Raw genomic sequence first — 16,171 nt, 5'->3', positions numbered from 1 at the left:
CCTCAGCCTTCCTCACACCTTGTGCCTGCAGGGATTGGTTGCCATCGGCCCTACAGCAGCCGAGAGAGACCTCTGCAGCTCCACCATCACAGGCATGAAGGAGCAGGTCCATAACAGTGGGGCTGCAGTTGCACTGCTGCAGCGTTGGTGACACCCGATCCCTGCAGGTTGCACTCCTGTTACCAACAGTTCTACCATTGATTTCAGGCTGTTTATCAACATCTATCTATTTAAACTGAATCCTGCCAAGCCTACTTCCATTAGTTCAAATAGGCTTAATTTGTCTGAGTTTATATTTCATACCATTGGGAAAAAAAACAAACCACCACTCCCTTAGAATTAATTTTGAAGAAATTTATTTCCTTTCAATTCAATCACTAAGATTAAGGAAATCACAAATTGAAGCAACACTGACATTCACACCAGATGAAGGCCACAATCAAGAAAAGCATTACTATTCAGCATAGCACAAGTATGTGCTTATGACAATGGGATTTAAATATGTCCTTAAACGATGAACTGAAGCGTGTGCTTAAGTGCCTTCTTGAACTGGGGCCTCACTTAACATGCCTTACCACCCACACATCAGAAAACCAAACAGACTCAGACTCTTTACCTGCACAACAAAATCCCCTTCCTTTCCACCATGTAGCCACCTGCAAAGCGTACCCCCAGTTCTCCAGAATTGTGCTCACATGCACTAACTTAACTGTGCCCTCAGAATCTCTAAGGTATTCATTACTTTTGCCAGTAAAACTCTGTAAATTGGTAACATCATTTTTCTGGGGCTACAGTTAATGCTGCATGTCTGGGTATGACAGTCAGGAACTGGATATATCTATCCCCCAGCTCCTGGAGCAGCCCAGTCTGTCTTCCTGGAGCCATGTGCTGAACACAACCGTGGAGGAAAGCAGGTGGTAACAAAAAAGAGACGTAGCTCATGGAATGGGAGAGCTCTAGGTACTTCGGGCATTACTAGAATAGGTAATGCCAAATTAGGAGGATCATTTAGAAGGTTTTACATATAAATTCCCAACTGGCCCATTTGGGAGACATTATCAGAATGTGCATGTTGAGCTTGGAGTTTATAGGAGCTGTGGTTGTCTAGTTAAAGGGAGTTGAACAAATATTTTAAAGTATTTGTTTTCTAAAAGATTTAGTAACATTGGCAGAGGAAACATTATAGAAACCTCCCTTTGCCCAGGAAGAGATAGTGTGCAGAATTTGGAAACTCAATGAAATCATTTGTTTGATTAAGATAGGGATTTTACCCCCACTGTAATTTAAATTCTCAATGCAATCTTTACTATGTAGTCACTACTGATACCTCCATAATTCTGTAGGTAACCACAGATGTCTACAAGTTGGTAACATCCAGTTATTATAAAATAAACTTTATAAAAATCAAGGAAATACTCACTGCCTCATGACTGATGGGCTGTACTGTGCAAATGACTCCTATTCAGAATACAGAGCTCAGTCGGATGTGAACCTGCAAACTATTATGCATCTGCTTCATTTTAAGCACCTGAATAGTTCTACTGACTTCAGTGGCATCAGGGTCTCAACAAGGTCAAACTAGAAGTTTCAGGCACAGAAAAACTAAAGCAAACTGTCAACATGTTGTTTAATAACAACCCCCCCCGAAGCCATTAACTAAGAAACAGACAGATATTTGCTTTAAAAAGCATTTATGCATTCTGATTTTTAGAGTCAGCTCCTAGTCCTATTGAAGTCATTGAGAATTTTTGCTATTGATATGAGTGGTATCAGGAGTTATCCATATACCATATAAGCCAGGGGTGGGCAAACTATGGCTCACTGACTGGATCTGACCTGTCAGGGTTTTGGATCTGGCCTCGCAGGATTGCAACCCCCATGGCGCTGCGGGCCCCACACCACTCCCAAAAGTGGCTGGCACCACATCCCTGTGTCCCCTGGGGGGTTGGAGGAGGGCCAGAGGGCTCTGCACGCTGCCTACGCCTGCAGCCACCGCCCCTTGCAGCTCCCACTTGGCTGGGAATGGGAAACCATGGCCAATGGGAGCTTCGGGGGAGGTATCTGCAGGCAAGGGCAGCGCACAGAGCCCTCTACCCCCACCAGGGGCCGCAGGGACGTGGTGCCGGGTGCCATCCTGGAGCCACTCAAGACAAGCAGCGCCAGACCAGAGCCCACACCGCAAACCCATCCTGCACCCTGCACCCCAACCCTCTGCCCTGAGACCCCTCATACATCCCACATCCCTCCTGTGCCCCAACCCCTTGCTCTGAGCCCCTTCCTGCACACTGCACTCCCTCCCACATCCCAACCCCCTGTCCCAATCCTACATTCATGGCCCTGCATGCAATTACCCTACCCAGATGTGGCCCTCAGGCCAAAAAGTTTGCCCATCCCAATATAACCAGTAACCTCTCTCAGGTTTCTATCAGTAAAGAGTGAAAAATCAGAACTCTTTACAAATTATGATTTTATCCCACAAATTTATTTATGTGAAAGAGAATGCACAAAAATAAGTCTTTTTTCTATTTCTATGAATCCTTAGAGAAATAAAGTACAAACTAAGTTGAAAAGGCCTATCGATAGCTTGAAGCAGAATCTGATAAAAGCCATAAACTGAACAGTCATGATACAGTTCTAATGAAGTACAAATTGTGTACAAAGGCCAATCTGTTTTAAGAACAGTTCATAGGGCCAGATTCTCTGCTGTGAGTGAGATCCATCCAGTGCAGTGGCGGGAGAACACAACATAAGAATGGCCATATTGGGTGAGACCATCTAGCCTAGAGGTTCTCAACCTTTTTTTGCGGAGGCCCACCCCAATACGCTATCAAAAAGCCACAACCCACCTGTGCCATGACTAGTTTTCTGCATATAAAAGCCAGGGCCGGTGTTAAAGGGTAGCAAGCAGGGCAACTGCCTGAGGCCCCATGCCACAGGAGCCCCCATAAAGCTAAGTTGCTCAGAATTCAGCCCTATGTGGAGGGGCTCAGGGTCCCGGGCTCCAGCCCCATGTGATGGGACTTTTGCTTTCTGTCCTGGGCCCCAGCGAGTCTAATTGCTGGCCTTGCTTAGCAGCCCCCCTGAAAGCTGCTTGCAGCCTCCCAGGGTGCCCCAGGCCCCTGGTTGAGAACCATTGATCTAGCCCAGTATCCTGTCTTCTGAGAGTGGCCAGTGCCAAGTGCTTTAGAGGAAATGAACAGAACAGGGCTATTATCAAGTGACCCATCCATTGTCAACCAGTTCCAGCTTCTGGCAGTTGATGGACTTATTCTCCAGAGCTGGCACTAGCCCCATAAGCAGATTAAGCAATTGCTTAAGGCCCTGAGCAGCTCAAGAGCAATTTGCTTTTTATTATAAGAACTTGTTGTTTAGTATTGTGATGGGAGGGCAAAAATATTCCTCCTTAGGGCTCCCAATGAGCTAGCACTGGCTCTGCTGTCCTCTATGAATTTATCCAACTCTTTTTTGAACCCACATATATTTCTGGCTTTCACAACATCCCCTGGCAATGAGTTCCACAGATTGACTGCGCGTTGTGTGAAAAAGTACTTCCTTATGATTGTTTTAAACCTGCTGCCTCTTAATTTCATTGAGTTACCCCTGTTTCTTGTATTATGTGAAGGGAGTAAATAACACTTCCTTATTCACTTTCTCCAAGCCATTCACCATTTTATAGACTTCTATTCTTTCCCTCTTTAGTCATCTCTTTTCTAAACTGAACAATCTCAGTCTTTTTAATCTCTTCCCCTTTGGAAGTTGTTCCATACCCCTAATAATTTTGTTGCCCTTCTCGGTACTTTTTCCAATTCTAATATATCTTTTTGAGATGGGGAGAACAGAATGAAACACAAGTATTCAAGATGTGGATGTACCATGGATTTACATAATAGTATTATGATATTTTTTGTTTTATTATTTATTCCTTTCCTAATGGCTCCTAGTAGTCTGTTGGCTTTTTCAACTGAAGCTGCACATTGAGCAGATGTTTTCAGAGAACTATCCACAATGATGTCATTTTTGAGTGGTAACAGCTTATTTAGACCCAATCATTTTATATGTATAGTTGGGATTATGTTTTCAAATGTTCTTTACTTTGCACTTATCAACATTGAATGTAATCTGCCATTTTGTTGTCTAGTCACCCAGTTTAGTGAGAGATCCCTTTTTAACTCTTTGCAGTCAGCTTTGGACTTAACTATTCTGAGTAATTTTGTATCATCGCAAACTTTGCCATCACACAGTTATTCCCTTTTCCACATCATTTATGAGTATGTTGAAGAGCACAGGTCCCAGTATAGCTCCTTGTAGGATCCCATTATTTAATTCTGTCCACTGTGAAAACGGACAATTTATTCCTGCCCTTTTCTTCCGACCTTTTAACCAGTTGCTGATCCATGACAGGACCTTTCCTCTTATCCCATGACTGCTTACTTTGCTAACCTTGTCAAAGGCTTTCTGAAAGTCCAAATACATAGTATTAACTGGATCGCCTTTGTCCACATGCTCATTCACACCCTCAGAGAATTCCAATAGATTGGTAAAGCATGCTTTCTCTTTACAAAAACTGTATTGACTCTGCCTCAAAGTATTATGTTCATTTACGTGTCTAATAATTCTGTTCTTTACTATAGCTTCAGCCAATTTGCCTGGTACTGAAGCTAGGCTTACCGGCCTGTAATTGCCAGGATTGTCTCTGAAGCCTTTTTTAAAAATTGCCATTACATTAGCTACCCTCTAGTCATCTGGTACAGAGACTGCTTTAAAACTGCTATTACCATAGTTAGTAATTCTACAATTTCATATTTGAGTTCCTTTAGAATTCTTGGGTAAACATCTGGTCCTGGTCATTTATTACCATTTAATTTATCAATGTATTCCCAAAACTCGTCTATTGACACCTCAATCTGGGATGGTTCTTCATATTTGCCACCTAAAAAGAATGGCTCAGCTGTGGGAATCCTCCTCATATCCTCTGCAGTGAAGACCAATGCAAATAATTCATTTAGCTTCTCTGCAACAGCTGTGTCTTCCTTGTGTGCTCCTTTAGCACCTCAATCGTCCAGTGGCTTCCTGCTTCTGATGTACTTAAAGAATCTTTTTCTGTTAATTTTTGTCTTTTGCTAGTTGTTCTTCAAATTCTTTTTTGGCCTAACTTTTTTACCCTTCACTTGCCAGAGTTCATACTCCTTTCTATTCTCCTCAGTAGGATTTCACTTCCAATATTAAAGCCATGGTGGCATTTTTTTGTCCACTTACTGGTTTTGTTTGTTTGTTTGTTTTTGACTTGGTGGTATACATTTAGTTTGAGATGCTATTATGTTGTTTTTAGATAGTTTCCATGCATCTTGCAGGCATATTTCTCATTTTAGTTTCTGTTTAATTATCCTCCTCATTTTTGTGTTTGAAGTTAAATGCTATTGTGGTGGGTTTCTTGGCATTTTCCTTCCGTACAAGGATGTTCGCTTTAATTATGATAGAATAGCTATTACTGAGTGGTTCAGCTAAATTCACCTCTTGAACAAGATTTTTGCTCCACTTAGGACTAAATCAAGAATTGCCTCTCCTCTAAGGGTTTCCAGGACTAGCTGCTCCAAGAAGCAGTCATTAATGGTATCTAGCAATTATATTTCTGCATCTCGTCCTGAAGTGACATGTACTCAGTCAATATGGGATAGTTCAAATCCCCCATTATTATTGAGTAGCCAGTCGACAAGGGTGGGGCTTGTTGGTTATGGCTCCCTAATTTTATGTCCATTATTTTTCTACTACTGGCCTTGGTTCCCATCATCTGGGAACAGCTGGACGCCATGAACTCTGGCCACACTTCCTTATCCTATATTATTTTACGGCTGCAATGGATGGGTAGCACAGGAGCCAGCTATGCTGGCTTTATGGCTTCTGTGGATTTCCCTCCAGCTATGGATAGTTTTTAGTCCTAAGGAATCCACTCCAAAGGTGTCTCTGTGCTGCATGCCTGAGTTGTGTGAAGGGAGTGCTGTGAATCTGGTTCGTCACATAAATAAATTTCAAAAGCAGCACTGGCTCTCTCTGTAGTGGTGCTCCCACATCAGATATTAATAGGAGCAAATGTCGCATTTTAATGAAAAATGATTTAAGGTCTAAAACTCTGTTTTTCTTTTTAAATGGGGGTCAGAATACTCAGCATCTTGCAAGCTGAGCCCCAAAAGAGGACCAGAACAATTTGTAAAACTATTTTTTACTGAATATATAAAAAGAACTTTTTTTTTGCCACTCTTTCACTCTCCTCTGTTTTCATTCAGCTTAGCTTAGCATAGCGTTACTGGCAAATGTTTCATCCTGAATCTAGTTTGAAGAAATTGCTTAACGAATACCTTTTGTTGATCTGGTATTAATTTTATATTAGAAACTTGTGCTGTCTCAGAAGGTGCTCAGGTCCAACCACCACTATTAACAACAGATTTGGAAATCTATTACTCACTGGAAAAATCTACAATATTTACACATTTATGGAATTCTCATATCTTTTCACAGTGATAGGTGTCTTTCCTGGAGCCTGAAGGTAATGTTAAAACCTGTTCAAACATACTGTTTCTAAGGAGGTGTGCTGTTTAATTCAGACAGGCTGTACCACACGCCAGACTATATTTCCTGTAGGAGGTAGTACAGAGTTCTGGCTAGTCAACTAAGAGACTAAACAGATGTTGCATTTAAATAAGCTGAAGTATTAATTTCAATCCATTATGATTTATATTTGTGAATGGCCTGACATTTGCAGAAATAGTGGGTTTTTTTTAATAGATAAAATGAGTGGCTCAGCTTATTTGCTGTTCGTTTCCATTCCAATCCTAAAAACAGATTCTCCTTAAAAAGATACACAGTAAGTACCCACATGGTATACAGGGTTTAGTGAGAAAGACATATCTGAGTCCTGTGTTACTCTGAAATGGTGCAAATTTAACACAAAATGATGGAAGACAAAATAATTTTATGAAGAAATGAATTTTCTTTTGAAATCAGTTTTTCATCACTGGGGTGGATGCAGTATTGATTATAAAATCTAAAAACTCACCCACACACCCTTGCCCATCCTGTGGGTCCTGATACCCCTGGTAACAGAGGCAGCGGTAGGAACCAGGTGTATTTTCACAGAACCCATGACTGCCACATAGAGTGCTGTTAACACATTCATCAACATCTGCAAATAAGACATTTTAACATCAGACACAATATAAAGGCAGTTTAACAAGTAGACAATTACATCTCTACAAATTAGATACAGTTAGTCTATCTGTAGATGTTAAGGGAAACAAACAGAAAGGACAAGAAACACAAATATCACTAGTCACATAATACTCTACAGATAATTAACTTATGAGCATCTATAAGTACACTTTTCTAGAACAATATAATAATAGCGATGTACATACATGCTTCAGATTTACTCCATTATAACAGCTGCATGCAGACAGACAAACACTGAAACAACAATTTCCTAAATCTAATTTTATGGGCAACGTTTTATGCAGGACTGGCAAATTCTAGCCATCTCCCTCTCCACAATATTAGAGCTTGATCCAACAAAAATCACTGTAAATAATATAATTCTTGTAAATGGAATTCTCTCTTTTTGTGTTTTCTATGGTGTCCATCATTTTAGTATTAAATAGTAAAAAAAATATGGACGAAGTTCATGCCTGTGGCGAAGGCCAGCACACTGAGGCCCCAATTCAGCAACGCACGTGCTTAACTTTAAAAAATGTATTTAAGTCTCACTGAAATCAATCGAACATAAGCATGTGCTTTTGAGCGCATAAGTGGGACTTAAAGAGTAGCATGGACCTTATGTTGGCCTTCTGCACAGGTGCCAGTAGCAAGGATTTGCAGATCGGGCTGTAGGCACTAATTCTGTAGGTTTATACAAATGAACAGCCTTACTCAGATGGTCAAGTTTTTAAGGTGCAGAAGTATTTTCAGAATTCAGGTCTTAGCATGTAGCTCCTATTTTTGGGTTGTTGCCCTCCCTAGTGAGCATCCTAGAGTACTGTGCTGAGTAAGTCTGCTCTTCTGACTCAATTGCCACCTCAGCCTATAAGGAGGCTGCTTGTGGCAGAGAGCAGTCTGTTATCATAAGTGTATTACGAGTACTGTGAATATATTATTTTAATCCCCATTCAAAATAAGACCTAAAACCAAAATCCTGACCACTTGTGGTCATTAAAAATCTCATGGCATGTTTTTCAGGAGTAAGAATGTTAACCCCAGTATCCTGGCTAAATCCCAGTTTGGGTTATTATATTCTGCCATCTTAAATCACCCCTGCAATTTCAAATGGAGAAGTTATTTCTGCATTCCATTTCTAAAAGCTATTGTAAATGTGGAGTAGTGATGCTGTCCACTGTGAAACACCTTCTGTGTTCTGCTGCTGAGGTGGGTGAATTTCAGTGGTGAAAGAAGTGATTCTTTTTACTTTATAAAATGTGCCAAGTTTAGGCTGTAGCTGTATGTGAAATCAGTTGTGCACATTAAAACATACAGAAACTGAGAAAAAAGTAAATTACAGAAGGATTCCAAGAAAAAAACCCCTGGGAATGGAATTCAACATCTCATTCCTGACCAACTTCATACTGATGGCACCTATATTCATTCTCGCTGTCTCCACTAAAGGCCTTACATATTCATTCGGCTGGAAAGTTGACAGAACAGAACTTTGAACCACCCCATAGAAGAGAACCCTTTCGACAGATAAGCATTTCCACAATGTTACTCTTTGGTAAATCTCAGGAAGGAAAGAATGGAGACATTCAAGTGCAGCTCTGTCTATCTCTCTCAGTGTTCGGAGATGTCAACAACACCTCATCATTTACAATACCAAAGGCCTAAAAGAATCAGGAAAGACATGCCTTGTTCATCTCCCAAAAGAGATCACTGAGCAATGATATCAGTGAAATCTCTTAAAAACACTCAGATTTAAAGTCCAATTGAAAGAGGCAAAGGAAATGTAAGGTCTCTGAATCACTTGGTCACTGCCCCTCAATGGTTGCCTAAATTTTGGCAGCCTTTCACTCAGTGCCGACTTCCCCTCTGCCCCATGGGTGCTCGATCTCCCCTGCCCCTGGCCCCGCCCCTGACCCACCCTCACCCCGCCTCAATCCCACCCCCTTCCCCAAAGTCCCTGCCCCTGCCCTGCCTCTTTACCGCCTCCTCCCCAGAGTGCGCCAAATCCCCACTCCTTCCCTGTCCTCCCGGAAATTCCTAAGTGCCGCCAAACAGCTGTTAGGCAGCGGGCAGGAAGCGCTGGGAGGGGGAGGAGCTGGGAGGCCATGCTCAGGGAAGAAGGAAGGGGTGGGAGCAGGGGGAGCTTCGCTACCGATGGGTATGGAGCACCCACTAATTTTTCCCTGGGGGTGCTCCAGCCCCGCAGCAACACAGAGTCGGTGCCTATGCTTTCACTGCCAGCCCATGACAGCAGTACTATCCAGAATCTCTGCAGTGCTACAGGCTATGGTTCTACCCAACACTCCCATCCCACTCATAGCCCCACTCCCATCCCTGTGCAGAGTCTTGTGAAGGAGTACTTGGAGAACAGCCTTTGGTTGTCTACCTCAGATGGTGTTCTAAAGGAATTTTCCCTCAGCTGGATCAAGGGCCTTCAGAGCCCCTCTATGCTGTTTTGGCCTCTTTACATGGCATAAAGGGACTGGAGCAGGGGGGAGAATCTCCTCAGACGTCTAAGGCCAGAAGGGATTACTCTGATCATCTAGTCCAGGAGTCGGCAGCCTTTCAGAAGTGGCGTGCCGAGTTTTCATTTAATCACTGTAATTTAAGGTTTCGTGTGCCAGTAATACATTTTAATGTTTCCAGAAGGTCTCTTTCTGTAAGTCTATAATATATAACTAAACTATTGTTGTATGTAAAGTAAATAAGGTTTTAAAAATGTTTAAAAAGCTTCATTTAAAATTAAATTAAAATGCAGGGCCCCCTGGACTAGTGGCCAGGATCTGGGAAGCATGAGTGCAACCGAAAATCAGCTCACGAGCCGCCTTTGGCATGCATGCCCTAGGTTGCCTACGGCTGATCTAGTCTGACCTCCTTTATAACATAGGTCAGAACTTCACCCAGTGATTCCTGCATAAAGCTCAACACATTGTGGTGGAAATAGAACGTATCTTTTAGAAAGACATCTAATCTTGTTTTAAAGACTCCAAGTGGTGGAGAATTTACCATTTTGTCTCCTAAGTTTTTCTGTTTAATTATCCTCTCTATTAATGTATATAAAACTTACATAAAAGTGTAAAATATATACTTATGTTAATGAAAAATTTCCAATATTGCTCTGAAATTTAGAAATACTTATCTTCTTATATTTATTATTGTATTTGGTGTAATTTTTTCACTTGTAGCTTGGATTGCCACAAGAGCATTGTACTATTAAAGGTAACATTACTTGGAAATGTGATAATAAGATTTTATCAGTGGTTAGTCAATAGATGATTGATTTTTGCCAATATATGTTTTTAATATAATTCTTTTTATTTTGATTTATTAAACAGATCAAGGAAAAATGTTGCAGTAATTAATCATGAAAATGGTTATTTGTCTTTGGTAAAGAATACTATCATTAATACACTTATCTCACAGGAATTGAATGTGATAATAGGAATGGGCTATTAAAAAACTGGTTATTGAACTGTTCAACATCACAACAAAAATATCAGTAAAATTAACAGAGCAGTAAGAGTAGCCAATACGTGTGTTTCTATTATAATGTTAAAGAAACATGATCAAGGTTGAGAGGTCAAAAACTTGTCTTGCATTCCAAATACTTCCATCTCCTAACCAATCACCATAACCATAGGACAATTATTATTAAAGATGAATACACTATAGTCAGAAAAGCAAAAGCAAGTGTACTATGGGAGACCCAGGATACATGCACTTTTCTGACTGTCTCCTCTTGCTACTGAGAATAAGAGCTTTATATTTTATCTGTTAACCTCATATTGTGGTTTGCAGAGTTTTGTAGATGTGGCTACAGAAAATGGTCATGATCTTGCACTCTTTATTCAGACAAAACTTCCATTCAGGTCAAATGAGAATTCTGTCTGAGAAAGGAATATAGGATTGAGAGCCAAGTGTATAAGACAATACAAAGCAAAGCACTGCATACATTTCCAGTGGCCAGTTACAATTTAATAACAGGGATTCCTGAGCCACAGAACACAGTTATCCTTTTAAAAGTCTACACAGAGAAGACAAGAACTAGGGATTTAAAATTATATAAATTACAGTATCCTTTTCTCTTAATAGCTATATATTAAAGAAAACAGATGGGAAAGGATCATATAAGTCTGTTCTCAAAAGGTAAAGTGAGGTCATTGACTGAAAAGCAGCAGAAACAAAATTCATCATTGCAACAAGTGTCCTAATTAAATATATAACACATCCACATATAACACATCCACAGAGGATGATTTTGTTTTTAAAAGTACACAGTCTGAACATGACTGACTCATACAGTGAGTGACTGGGAACCTACAGAGAGGGTCCAAGCTCCAAATATTTTTCCTTGTCTAGACAGCTCACTCAAAGGCCTCCTGTTTTACAGCCGGAAAGGGCATTTGATGCTTTAATCATCCTGTAAAGCATCTGGCTTGTAATGGGCAAACATCTTGCTACATGGAGACAAAAGTGGGGGAACATAAGTAACTAAGATACCATATGTCTATACAATTAAAATGTAGCTTTGTAATTATTATATATTTCAAAATCCAATGCCAGTTCCACATTCCTTAATCAAAACTCCTACTGATCTGAAATCAGTAAGAGTTTTACCTGAGTAATAAGTGCAGGACTGAGTCCCTGAATAACTAAGATCTTTAAAAGGAATGCCTCAAATCAGCAAAACATTTAAGCATGTACTTTAGCCTATACCTATTCTGCAAAGCACTTGAGTCCAAATTAAGGGAAACATTGCTTTCAGGAAAGCACCTAAAGATGTGATTAAATTTAGGTATCTGCTTAAATCGCACTGAATTCTAATCAGATTGTAAGTTTTACAGGGCAGGGACTGCTTCCTTCTTCATGTTTGTACAGTACAGTGCTTAGCACAAAAGAGCCCCAATATTGGCTGAGACCTCTAGGTACTTCCATAATACTCCTAATAAATAACAATAATAGTAATGATGAGGGGGCAGTTAGAATAACTAGGATTTTAAATATAGTGTTTAGATGGCCACGCGAAGTATTGCTGGGTGGCTATTTCATGTGGTGATGGTGATGTGCATCTCTGGCTTAGGGAAGAGGTTTCTCTGTTTTCCATTTAAGGTCTGGGTCACTGCTTTAGCCTCAGGGTCAGGGTGGATACATTATGGGTATGACCCCAGTCTGTCTACTCCAGCACATGTGAGAGGGCAGTTGAAGCTTGCTAGAAAACTATTAAGTGTTCACCAAAAAGGTGGCCCATTTTGGAAAGTGCCATGAATTTATTCTGGGATTTCTTTTGACAGGTCAAGGATGGAGTTTCCGACTTCATGGTAGAATATTATTTAAGTTGAGGTCTAGTGTGTCTGTGATGATGGCCTTTGCACACTGCATTGGAGGAATTCACTTGCACATTTAGTGGACCATACCCAGGGCTCCAGAGGAATGCCAGAGTTCCTGCTCCTCCTTCTCAAAACTTCCTTCTCTTCCCAGCAAGGGCCCAGTTAAGGTTGTGATGTGTGGTCTGTGGTGAACAATGGCTATGCAAGTAGTAAAGTGTCTGGATGGAGGGGTAGAAATTAAGTATTTTTAATCATGTAACTTCTCATTTCCCCAATGTTGAGGTTTGTGGTAGGTATTTTGTGTGTACAATAGCCTTACCTGATACACAGTATAGTGGGTTTTGTGTATGAATTTCCATTTTTTTTTGTTTTAGAAAGATCTTCTCTTCACAGAAGTCCCCTGACAGCTCAGAGGGATGACAGATACCAAGTGGAGTAGGGAAGGAGCAGAGAGGGTGAGGAGCTCTGGTGGGCTGAAAGATACAGATATGTTATGGTAGCACTTAGAGGTGTTGGGAGCTACTACGTGTGAGTTGGTTCTTGGCACAGAGAGGGGAGATGCGGGAGAGAAGGAAGGGGTTCCCAGAAGAGGCACTGGAGTGGCACTGGGTACAGAATTGAGAGTTGCTAGGACCAGAGGAGAGGCTTATGTATCAGGGAAGGGCTGCTGCTTCGCACCGAGGATGTTGCCATGACTTATTGCTGCCGAAGCTGGCCGACAGTCGGCTAGGGAAGAACCTTTACAAGAATCTCAACAAGCTCAGTGGAAAGCTAATGAGTCCCCCAATGTTACTTCCAAGAGTTTTCTTATGAGGTAACTCTGTCAAGCCTGATCACCAGATTCAGCTCCTGGGAAGGGGGCAGTGATGGAATACCACAGCTACTACAAAGGTTTGATTTACTCTTTGGAAGACGGTAGAGTCTACACAGCTGTGCAGTTTACTTTGGCCAATAGCCATAAAGACTCAAGACCAGAATTAAACCACACAAGCTCCTTAATCATCTTACGTTGTTGTTTTTAACTTTCCAGAAAACATCTGAACTTGTAAGAAAACAACCCAGAGAGATGGAAAATCATCTTTCCACATTACTAAAGGCAGCGAAATCCAGCAAAATGTCCTTAGTACCTACTCTGATGATATAAACAGCTATTCTCATTCACTTATCTAGAAGTAAAATTCACAAAGGCAACTAGTGTGAAGAACAGTAGCTTCCGCAGCTGAAAGCCACATCCTCTCACAGTACCTGGAATGTTATAGTTTTTTATTTTTAATTTTATGTTAAATTGAATTCTGAAAATTATGGACATACAAAAACCAGAACTGAAGTGATTGGTGTTTGCTTGAAAGCTTTAGATCTTTACATTTGTTTTATTTTTTAAAATTAAAATGATTGCATACAGCAGCCAATTATAAATGAAAAGAATTATTATTGCTTCAGGAGCCTATAAGCAGCCTTGCTTAGTCAAGTAATTAAAGTACATTTCCCAGTGTCAAATCTACTGCCTGATCTGCATCCCATATATACCACCAGTTACCTGTGAAGCATGGTGAATGGGTTTTGCACTTTTTATTTTACTCGCCATTGTTTATAAATAAATTTAGATGCCTGGATATAAATCATCTTCTGATTTCATCCCTATTTCGCTAAAAATCTGTCTCTCTTTTTGTTTGTAATTAAGATTAACTTTGTACACATAACCATCATCATGAATGATGCCACCCCATTTCTGGAAATAGTGCTGGTTAACTAACTGACACAGACCCAGCCAGACTGCCTCATTCTTTTTGTGGGACCCCTAAAACTAGTAGCTACTGCTTTGGTTTAGTTGAGGTTGTTTTTTAATTCGGGCATTTTCTAAGTTTTTGAGTGTTTGACTTTGCAACCTTGATAATGTTCCTTTAACATACAGTTTTGTTTTGTTCTTGTGGTATAGAGTGTTTAGTTTAAACCCTTCTGACTTCTTCCTTATGCTCTACAGTGAGGAAGACACCTACTATAATGTTCTTGTTTAGAAACTGAAGTCATTTAACCCTTTCCCTGCTAAACACTGGATGGAGTCTATACATCCTGCACAATTTTACATGAATGATTTTAGCAGTCTGGATTCTGGGAGAACTTTGAAGTATTCTCATTGTTTGAGATCATAAAAATGCATCCCACCCCCAGAACTCTTCAGATCCACTGTCTCTTCTATACTTGACAATGCTATTCTAATGGCAGGAAAAGCATGGCTCTTTCAGTTCATGCTACTATTAATTACTGAGCACTGACAAGATGATTGGTGCCATACCAGTTCTAAATATTTGACTCTCATCTCTTCATGGTAGTACAGCAATATCCCATTGCCAACAGCATATTTGGCTTTATCAGCTATTACTATATAGCAGGTATATTATATACTAGACAAAAATTACTTCAATTTCTCCCCAGTATATCTTTCACAAGGTGGGAGGAACGAATACAGTAACCAAGCAGGGGGTCTCCACATGCCCTGTCCACTGTAGAGAAGGTCTTTGTACCAGCACTGAGTAGACTGATGGGCTGAGGTTTATAGAAGTGGCACCATGTGTAAATAAGATTACATGGGTTAACTGGCCTCCAGCACTAACATTTGGAGTGGAGAAGCTGGTTGGGTGTCCGAAGTCCATCTCCCCTAGTTTCCAACACAAAGCTGCTTATAACTCTATCCAGTGTTTCTGCTATTCATGCATTCTCTAGAACTGCTTCTCAAGATGCCTGTTTTTTTGTGTTTGTTTGCATTGTTTAATTTTGGTTTTATTCCTCTTGAATTGTTGTTATATGTTTCACAGCATTTCTGGACTGAATAGTCCATGTATCTATATGAATGCCCATTCTTAATCTGGTTGGTGGAATTTTTACTTTTTGGTTTGTTGACGGCAAAAATTATGTTTTCTGTGTATTATGGATCATAAATCTCTTTTAAAATTCACCCTAAGGACAGTAGAGCAGCACCACTGGCCAGCGTGTGCTTTCAATCAGCAACAGAACACTCTCTTATGTTGGAGCCAAACAAAAACCCCAAGTGCACCTCATCTGCAAACTTTCCATGCCTGTGGTTGAGGTTTCTCACCATTGTTATTACTGGAACTGTTATTACTACCATTTATGAAAAGGATCTACATATGTGTGTGTATGTGCGAGCATGTCAGAAAGGGGAGGGAGAAAAAGAGGGGGATGTATGAATTTGGTTTAAAATTTAAAATTCTAATTTGAAGAACTATTTATTTGTAGTTCTGAAAATAAATTTAGAAATGTCTAAAACACTAAGACAGGATTTTAAAATAGCCTCATGCAAACAGAAATTAACCATGATTTCCAATTTGATTTATTTCTACTGCAGGAATATTTTCTCCATGTCTGTTTTTTTAAACATATTACAAACAGGATTTTATTGTTTCAAATGGAGCAATCGGAACATTAAAAAATTAAGTTAAGGTTTTACTGCTAAAAGATTGGAGAAGCCCTAAATTAAAGGTGCCTAAACTTTGTAGCAATAATGGTCACACTTAAAACTTGCCAGGAGTCTGAATACCACCTCTAATTTATGTGCATTTTGTGACCAATTTTCTCCTTCCACTCCCACCATGGGATTTTAAAATAAAGGAAATATTTTCCAGCTATGA

General features: G+C 40.3%; 1 protein-coding gene and 1 long non-coding RNA gene across 8 annotated transcripts in view; one reads left to right on the top strand and one right to left on the bottom strand.

Moving 5' to 3' along the window:
- The window catches only part of LOC115648877, an 84,168-nt gene extending 70,543 nt beyond the window's left edge, over positions 1-13,625 (top strand). The window contains exon 3 of the long non-coding RNA XR_003999682.1: positions 13,555-13,625. This is a non-coding gene — a long non-coding RNA (uncharacterized LOC115648877). The remainder of the gene's footprint in view (positions 1-13,554) is intronic.
- The window catches only part of LTBP1 (latent transforming growth factor beta binding protein 1), a 364,113-nt gene that overhangs the window by 72,996 nt on the left and 274,946 nt on the right, over positions 1-16,171 (bottom strand). For all 7 annotated transcript variants that reach the window (XM_030557132.1, XM_030557134.1, XM_030557133.1 and 4 more), the window contains one exon: positions 7,052-7,177. In XM_030557132.1, coding sequence (XP_030412992.1) covers positions 7,052-7,177 — 126 coding nt within the window. The remainder of the gene's footprint in view (positions 1-7,051; positions 7,178-16,171) is intronic.

The sequence above is a fragment of the Gopherus evgoodei genome, chromosome 3 (assembly GCF_007399415.2).
Source record: "Gopherus evgoodei ecotype Sinaloan lineage chromosome 3, rGopEvg1_v1.p, whole genome shotgun sequence".
In the NCBI taxonomy this organism is placed as follows: domain Eukaryota; kingdom Metazoa; phylum Chordata; order Testudines; family Testudinidae; genus Gopherus; species Gopherus evgoodei.
The sequence above is the reverse complement of the archived record's forward strand: the minus strand, read 5'-3'. Positions and strand labels throughout refer to the sequence as shown.